The sequence below is a fragment of the Tupaia chinensis genome, unplaced genomic scaffold (assembly GCF_000334495.1).
Source record: "Tupaia chinensis unplaced genomic scaffold, TupChi_1.0 Scaffold144094_1, whole genome shotgun sequence".
Classification (NCBI taxonomy): domain Eukaryota; kingdom Metazoa; phylum Chordata; class Mammalia; order Scandentia; family Tupaiidae; genus Tupaia; species Tupaia belangeri.
Window position 1 is genome coordinate 79,317 of NW_006203948.1, and position 9,910 is coordinate 89,226.

Consider the following 9,910-nt stretch of genomic DNA (forward strand, 5'->3'; position numbering starts at 1 on the left):
TGGCAAAACAAAAGGCAAGGTATGCAGGACATAAGAATTGGAAAATTATTTGCTGAGAACATGTATGTTGATGTGCTTGATTGAGTCAATGCACAGTGTATTTTGGATGGAAAATTCATTTGTGTGTTGTGATGGTGTATAGTGAATTAATGTAGAGAATGAATAAATTAAAAAAAAAAAAAACCCGAAGACAAGGAAAGAATCTTAAAAGCAATAGGAGGGGCCAGCAGGTGGCGTGGTGGTTAGAGACGCTGGACTCCCACATGGCCAACCATGGTTTGAGTCCCAGACATGGTGGCTTCCTTTCTCACTTTCCCTCTCTCTCTTTGGTCAAATTGGAAAATAATAATAATAAATAAATTTAAAATAATTCTTTAAACAAACATTAAAAAAAAGCTTTCAAAAAAGAGTTTCAGAAAATAAATTAACACTTTTATTTATAATAAAATTAAATCTAAGTAACTTGAACAGATATAAAATAAAGTCTGGAAGAATACACAGAACTCCAAGGCAGCAAGTGTTTACCTACAGCTGATGTACCTGTGTAGTGCTTCACCTTTCACAATCCTGTTTCATGTACTGACAAGGACGTTTAAGGAAACCAGCAAGATGGTCCACTTGAAACACCTACCAACATATGTCTCTAGGAAGAAAGACCAAAAAGTTTTTTAAGTGCCTAAATTTAAAGTGAAGAAATTGGCTTGGGTGTAGTTAAAGACTAAATGGGAAAATACTATATTTCCTTTGAGAGATGAAACTGTTCTAAAATTGATTGTTGCAGTGATGTTATGATTCCGTGGCTATAATACAAAACATTAAATTGTACATATTAAATTTGTGAATTATATGGTGACTAACTTATATGTAAGGTTTTCACTCACAAAAAATAATTTCAAAATCACAATGTCTATGAAATGGTGATCAACTATATAATTATTTTATTTCTATTTATTGTGTCAAGAACACTACAGACACAAGAACCTTTTACTACAGTTTTTGACATTTTTCTCAAATATTCTACTTAAGACAGGTGACTTGCATATACACAGTCATCCAATATTGGCTAAGTGATAACCTTTATAAACATAAGAGATATTAAAATGCTTGTATAAACAAGAGAGGTCATCAAACCTTTTGTTTGTTCACTTTCTAACCACAAGCTCAGACTTTCTATATAATGTATTTACTTTAATGATTCAGAGTTAAATTTAAACTACCTGGTTGATTTATCCTTGCATATAAGAATAAGCAATGACAGAACACCAACATAGAAAGAAGCATTGAATTTCACCAAGATGGCCATGAAATGGACATCAACCCTTCTGCTGCTACAGCTGACTTGTTGCTTTAGCTTTGGGAGCTCTGGGAAGGTGCTGGTTTGGCCGACAGAATACAGCCATTGGATTAATATGAAGATAATCCTGGATGAACTTACCCAGCGGGGTCATGAGGTGATGGTTCTGACACCTTCAGCTTCCATTTTTGTCGATCCCAACAAAAAATCCACTATTAAATTTCAAGTTTATCCTACAGCTAAAACTAAAGATGACTTTGAGCATCTTTACATGCAAATAATAAACAAATGGATATATGACATTCCAAGAGATACATTTTTCGAATATTTTAAACAGGTGCAAGAAGTCCTTTGGGATTATTTTGACCATTTTCAAAAGTTATGTAAAGAAGTAGTTTTGAATACTAAGCTTATGACAAAACTACGGGAATCAAGATATGATGTCATTCTTGCAGATCCTCTTGGTCCCTGTGGGGAGCTGCTGGCTGAGCTTCTTAAAATACCCTTAGTGTACAGTCTCCGCTTCTCTCCTGGCAGCACATGGGAAAAGCACAGTGGAGCTGTTCCATTCCCTCCTTCCTACGTACCTGTTGTAATGTCAGAATTAACTGATCAAATGACATTTATGGAGAGGGTCAAAAATATGATATATGTGCTTTATTTTGATTTTTGGTTCCAATCACTTGATGAGAAGAAATGGGATCAGTTTTACAGTGAAATACTAGGTAAGTCATGTTTCTCACTGACAGTTCTTTTCTGTGCTTTAAAAGATGATCTTAAATAGACTCAAAGTCAGAGGAGAGTGTTTTCCTCAGGTGACATGATAACATTAAAATATAAGGTGATGTATCAATCTCACAAATATTATAGAAAGGTTGACATTGTAGGGTCCGTTAGAATCCAGTGACCATCAACCTACCCAACATTCCAGGGTGTCTTACACTGAAAATTAAAGCACTTAGGATATTTTTAAATAATTACAAATCCATTTTAATAGGTAAATTTTCACTTCTACAAAAGTCATTAGGGGGATCAGTAGTTAGCGTAATGGCTATGTCGCTCAACTCCCATGTAGCCAACTGCAGTTTAAGTCCCGGACCTGGTGGCTTAAACTCAAGCCAGGTACATGTACATGCGTGCCCAAGATCCCAAGAGGAGAATGGAGAAGGGATTGTGGCATGGCCATACCCCTGGGGGTAATTTCAGGGTTATTTCCCACTTTCTCTCTCTCTGTCCTTCTGGTGAGTGCACACATCCTATAGCAAAAACTTCTCAAAAAAATAAATAAAAAGGAATATATGAGCCAAAGTAAGAATAAGCAAAAATCTCTATTTTAACTACTAATGATCATCTTCCACTTTTAGAAAGAAGGCAAGTGCTGGGGCATTCAGGTGGTATGGGGGTTGAGGCACTAATTTCCCAGGTGGCTGACTGAGGATCAAGACCTAGACCAGGAGGCTTGCTTTCTCACTTTCCCTGTCTGCCAAATTAAAAAATAATAAAAATAAATAAAATTAAATAGTTTTATGTAAAGAAAAAAGAAAGTGCATGTTCAATCCCACATTGACTTACTTATATGTATCATTTATGATTAGACCAGCAGGTAGCATGGTGTCTAAGGATCTGGACTCCCACATAGTCAACTCTAGTTCAAGTTTCAAATACAAGGCAGCTTTCTTTCTCAATTTCTCTCTATATCTTTCTGTCCCTGTCTCTGTCCAGTGAGTGCACATATCATATAGCAAATTAATAAATAATAATAATAATGAATATAATTAAATAAAAGACTAGTATTAAAGTACACACTGAATGCTATGCCAGAATTTAGCCACAAGGAACAATATCACACCTTTCGATTCCTGGACCCGGTGGCTTAAACTCACACCAGGCATGTGTGCATGCGAGCCCAAGATCCCGAGAGGAGAAGGGAGGAGAAGGGGTTGTGGTATGGCCATTCTCCCAGGGGGGTGATTTCTTGCTTTCTATATCTCTGTCTCTCTCTGTCTCTCTGGCGAGCGCACACGCCCTATAACAACAACAACAAAAAAAACCTCTCCAAAAAATAAAAATAAAAAACTTTTTAAAAGGTGTTAGTAATGATTATGAATATACTGAAGTAACTGTAGAATAAAGTCTATTGACATCTTTATTCACATATGTATGAACAATATGTACAAAAATTAAATTATATTATGCAAATGTGTGTATGAATATTATTTTTTTCAAAACAGAAACTAATTTTATTCAAGGTTTTTGCCATAGGCCACATGCATGGGCCATAGACAGAGAGAGATGATGAGAGATAAAGTGAGAAATCACCACCCATAGGGATGGCCATGCTGAAATTCCTTCTCCTCCATTTTTCCTCCAGTTTTGGGCATGCATACCCATGTGCCTAGTGTGATTTCAAGTCACCAGATCTGGGACTCAAATCATAGTTGGCAATGTGGGAGTCCAGGACCTTATCCACACATCATCTTCAGATCCCTAAACATAAACCACTTTTATGTTTTGCTTACTTTATTCCAACACTATTATAAAAAAATAGCTAGTATAGCCACATGACGGTCCTTTCATTTCCTCTACTTAGTGTTTTTCCTCCCTTCAGGAAGACCCACTACATTATCAGAGATCATGGGGAAAGCTGACATATGGCTTATTCGAACCTACTGGGATCTTGAATTTCCTCGCCCACTCTTACCCAATTTTGATTTTGTTGGAGGACTCCATTGCAAACCTGCCAAACCCCTGCCTAAGGTAAATATATTTCCGTTTGTTTTATTTGGATTACTTTGTATTCTCAATGATATGACTCTGCATTCTCCATTCAGCAGGTTGGACTCACAGTAAGAAAGATATGGGAAGTCTGGTTTACTGGCCTACCAATTAGAAACTCATACACTTCTCTTTGTTTTCTTTCACTTTTCTGAACACATGTACATATGCTAGAGAGTAGCAGAGATAGAAATAGAGGCTGGAAAATGAGAAAGCACACCCATGGAGAACAGTCACACCACAACACTTCTCCTTTACTTATCCTCCTTTCATGATTCTGGACATGCATGTACAAACATGTCCAGCCGTGTTTCAGGACTCCACCCACCCATTCAGCCATGTGGGAACCGACCACCTTAACTATCACCCTATGGACTAGTCCCAAAACTCATATATTTGTATACCATCCCTTGTATCTGCATTTCATTATCATTATGGAATAAAGCAGGATGCAGTAGAGATCATGAGAATAGTTTGTTATATTAAGGCCTTTTTTATTCAAAACATATGAAAGAATCATTCAAATAATGTTTATAAATCACCTACCACACTCAAAAAATAAGTGATAGGCAGTCAGAGAATTAAAGTAGACACAGTTTTCTCCATGCTCCACACTTAACTTACTACTGAATAGAGTATAAGCTAGTAATAACTGTGTGAAATGTTTCATCATGAGGAGAGACACAAAACCAAGCAGTCATCCAACAGGAATCAGAGAATATATCTTAGACTCATTGATATTTAAGGTAAGACTTGAATGATGTACAGGAATAGATGAAGGGATGAAGGCGAGAGGAAGCCACCAACAAAAAGGCAAACAGAGAGTAAGGACAGTTCCAAGGACACTGAGTTTAGTTTAACAGAAAGAGACTAAGGAAATTTGCCGCAAGACGCTGGGATGTTGGGTTAGAACCAGATACCTTAGGGCTTTGAAACACCTACAAAGGAAATTGAGAAAATGTAAAAGGAGTTAAACAAAGAGATAGAATCAATTTTTTTTTCCAATATACAATCTCAAGATGTAGTCACTGCATGGAATTGTAGAAGAGTAAGACTATGGAAAAAGGAGACGTTTAGGACATTCTTGTGAGAGTTTGGCAACTGATGATATAAAATTAACTAGAAGGTTCATAGAGATGACCACACTGACTCATATTGTCGTAGTCCACCTCATAGTATGTTCTGTTGGGGAAAAGTAAATATAAATAAAACACTTAAAGTATCTTGGGCAAACAGTCAGTGATCCAGAGTAATATCAAATATTGGCATCATTGCTGTTGTGTTTCCATTACTGATTTTTTTTAGCAAATATGTGTCACTTTACATGTAATTCTTCATTTAATGTAAATTTGTTTTCCAGTGGTTCAACACTGTATTTATTCTAAATCAAATTTTGTGGAATATACATCCTGTGGTTTAATTTAAAAGTAGATATACCTATTTTGACAATCAGATGAGCAAGTTGAACTGCTACAATTTTATTGTAAGGGCGCTAAACTCTTCACCAGTAAGTAGTCTGGCTAAAAGGGAAGATCACTCTTCAACTACAGGAAAACAATGTAGATATCTGCTCCCACCCATATTTGCAGCTAAAAACAATGTGTACTTGATTTTACTCCAGCATTTAAACCATTCCTCACTTGAGGGTCACTTTTTCAGACTGTGGGCATAAATGTGATAATTTACCTTACAGATGTTCTCTCCCTTAATCCAAATTGACAGGCACCTCACAATAGCCCCATTGAGGAACCTAGGAATTGACATCCTAGCTGCCTCACAGAATGAACACAGAGTAAATGTACACGGCATGTACAATAAAGAACAAATAATTCCTAGAACTTGTGTCTAACCACTGCCCTTACTATAGAATCCCAAAAGAATTCTGTTTGTCTATAGATTGCTGTGCCTTTTTTTTTCTTTTCTTTTCTTTTTTTTTTTTCTTGAGAGGATTTTGCTATAGGGTGTGTGCACTCACCAGAAAGACAGAGTGAGACAGAGAGATAGAAAGTGAGAAATCACCCCCTAGGGGAGATGGTTATGGCACAATCTCTTCTCGTCCATTCTCCTCTCGGGATCTTGGGCACACATGCACACACACCGGGTGTGAGTTTAAGTCTCTGGGACCAGGACTCAAACCGTGGTCCACTACATGGGAGTTCAATGACACAGCCATTATGCTAACTGCTGGTCCCTGGATTGCTGTGCCTTATAAAGGTTCACAAGAATCTAAAATATAGCTTAATATCACTTATAGTCATCATATAATGATGAACTTAATATCATACTTACAAGATACGAGGAGAAAGTCAGAATTTTTACAACACTTTTGTATATCCTTTTTTTTCCCCAAGTGTGATGATTATTCAATTTTTTAGGTTTTTGACAAAGGACACATGCTTTTGCCAAGAGGAGAGAGAAGAGAGAGAAAGCAAAAGTGAGAAACAAACCCCCAAAAAGGAATGGCCATAATGCAATTCCTTCTCCTTCATTCTCCACTTAGGATTTTGAGCATGCACTCACATACAGCTGGTGTATTATTAAAGCCGCTGGTTCCAAGCCTTGAACTGTGCTGTTGGCTATGTAGGATCCAGTGGCATATTTTTATTTATTTATATTTAATCACATATATATTTACAATGTACAACATTTCTTTTTCTAGCATAAATACCATGCATAACAGTCAAGACAAAGATATTCACTATCATCAGCAGATAGCTTCTCACTTTTTTGTCAATTAAATGTACTTTTACTTTTTTCCCCTTCTCCTTCCCCTCCCTCCCTCCCTTACTAAACTCTTTTTTTCACATTTTATTGACTCACAGAAGATCTAAATTAAACTGAAAATATGGATGAAGCTAAAATCTAGTGACAAGTGCCCTGTAATTTTCTTATGAAACATTTTTTCTCTCTCAATTCCCCTTTTTACAAAAAAAAAGGGGGTATAAACTAACTTATTTGCAAATAATAATAATGTTTAGTCTCATTTTGGTCTGTTACTTGCACAAAACCCCATAAGAATTCAATTTCTGATACAAGGCAATAGATACTATGGTATTATTGAACTTATGCAAATAACCATTCTTCCACAAATTAAGAATTTCCACAAGTATTCTCCAATTGCAGAGGGGTCAGGAAGGAAGAGAAGTTACTTTTATATGATCTCTTTTTTTTTTTTTTTTGAGAGGTTTTCACTATAGGGCGCATGCGCTTGCCAGACAGACAGAGAGACAGAAAGCGAGAAATCGCCCCCCGGGGGGATGGCCACACCGCAATCCCTTCTCCTCCATTCTCTCTTGGGATCTTGGGCACGCACGCACATGTGCCTGGCGGGAGTTTTAAGCCACCGGGTCCGGGACGCAAACCGCGGTCGACTATGTGGGAGTCCAGCAACATAGTCATTACGCTAACTGCTGGTTCCCATATGATCTCTTAAGGAGTTATTTTTATTTACCTTCTTCTTGGCAGCAATGTAACTCAGAGATCTTATTCAACCCTTAAAATTTCACATTCATTTTGAATGGAAATTGTTTAGGCTGTATGTGGAAACTTTCACAAAGTATAAAAACTGAGGTACAATTAGTGGAAATGTTAAGCAATTAACCTCTATTCTTGAAAAATGTCCTCATTCACAATAAGGGACAGTAACAGGGTGAGGAAGAGATGAAGAAGCAGAGAAAGACAAGAAGAAGAATGAATAGCAGTATAAAGGCAATAATTAGAAATATGAGCTATTGTTAACATGCTAGAGAAGTAAGATTTGAACCCAGGTCAATGTTGGGATGCTTGTCTTATTCTTCATTAGTAAATTAATTGTCACCAAAAATTGCTTGGTTCTCCATTACTGATTAGATTGTCAGATCATTTCTGTAGTGTTTAAGAGAAATAAGGCATTAAACAAAATGCCAAAAGGCTACATTCATCAATGTTTTTTTAGAAAGATTTTCACCATAGGGCACCTGTGCTTGCCAGAGAGACAAAGAGACAGAAAGTGAGAAATCACTCCTCAGTGGAGATGGCCACGCCACAATCCCTTATTCTTCATTCTCCTCTCAGGATTTTGGGCAAGAATGCACATGCACACATCATGAGTTTCAAGCCACCAAGTCCAGTACTTGAACTGCAGTTGGCCATGTGGAATTCCAGCAATGTTACCATTATGCCGTTTGCTCTTCCCTTCAATATTCTTAAAGATTCTTAAACCATTAGCTTTCTATTATACTAAAATACAACTATATAGAGATAAAAATTAATTATATATACAGAATCAATATTTGTGACAGTTATTTCTGGAAGGAATATGAATATCTTCTACAAAGCATATATTTTAAAATGTATACTATGTGCATTTAACATCATATAAGCATTTTATCAAAGAATGTTTAACCACAGCTAGTCAGTTTTACAACTTCAATTGGAAACTGAGAGGCAAAATGATAAATGTATAAAATCACTATTCTTTTGTAGGATGATAAGGCACACGCATTTGAATTATAATAGTTTAAATATGTATCACATATATACATTTAGTTACCCGAACAGAATGAAGGCCTATATGAAAATGTATAAATTTTAAACTAGGGATATCTCTGCATTGAAATTATGGTTGAATCTTATTTTGTTTTTTATACTTCTTAAGATAATTTTCCAAATATTCTTACAAAATTATTTCAGTTTTCATAAGGATCTTGCAGAATGACAAGAACCAGTCCATGTCTGTGATTAACACATAAAAAAGGGTTATATTAACATAATAGCATATAGAAAGATTTCCTACAGCATGGACAAAGGAGGCTGTGAGCAGAAAGCCAGTTAGACAAAACTCTGAATACAAGTTACTTTAAATGTTGTTCCAGATCTCTGGAATCACAAAAAAATACCTGCATGTTCCAGGTTATTCCTAGGAATAGTACAGTGACAATTATATTAAAATGTATTTAATCAGATTATAAAGCTGTATTATTGAAATTCCTTTCTTTTCTTTGAAGAAAGATTTTTGTTTCATTTTGTTTTGTTTTATGAAAGAGAGCACATTAAGTATGCCAAAGAGAAAGAGAGAGACACATCCTCGACAGAGACTCATCATACAATCCCCTTTCCCCAGCTCCTCAGGTTTCTGGGTGTCTATGTGCACCCTAATATATTTTCAAGTTGACCCAGGGATCCAAACCTGCCATCAGCCACATGGCTTCCAGTCTTGCAGGGCATTTGTTTACCATTGAGAATGAAAACTAGTTTAGAAATTAAGTTATATGACAATGACCAGATTCAGAAAGAATAGTTTTTTGTTTATTGTTTTTATTTTTAATATTTTTTAAATTTACACTTAGTCACTATATATCTTTACATTGAAGAACATGGTTTTTTTCCAGCCCAAATGTGGTGCCTATCAGTCAAGACAAAGACATAAACATATACATTATCATCAGCAAATAACTTTTCACTTTTGTGCAATTAAATGTATTTTTCCCACTATTTCTCTCATAACTCCATTACTCACCCCTATATTACCACTACTGTTATTATCTCTAGTATCTACAGTTACCCTCCCTACTAATATACCTTCTATACTTTCAGTTTCTGCTATCGAACGCAGACATTTGATATATATTGAGTAGGGGCATACAATGTCTCTCTTTCATAGTCTGGCTTGCTTTGTTTAGCATTAAGTTTGCCATATTGGTTCACTTTATATCAAATGTTACGGTCTCATTGTCTTTTATGAGTGAGTATTATTCCATAGACTACATATGCCACATTTTTCAGAAAGAAAAGTTTTTGCAATGGGAGAATTTGGACATTAATTGAAAGAGAGAAAAGAACAAATAATAAATTTAAAACAGC

General features: G+C 35.9%; 1 protein-coding gene across 1 annotated transcript in view; it reads left to right on the forward strand.

Moving 5' to 3' along the window:
- Positions 1-1,277: 1,277 nt before the first annotated feature.
- The window catches only part of LOC102475216 (UDP-glucuronosyltransferase 2B31), a gene marked incomplete at its 3' end in the record, with an annotated part of 17,117 nt that continues 8,484 nt past the window's right edge, over positions 1,278-9,910 (forward strand). Inside the window, exons 1-2 of the mRNA XM_006165935.3 lie at positions 1,278-2,019; positions 3,903-4,051. Of these exons, the coding sequence (XP_006165997.1) occupies positions 1,296-2,019; positions 3,903-4,051 (873 nt within the window). The remainder of the gene's footprint in view (positions 2,020-3,902; positions 4,052-9,910) is intronic.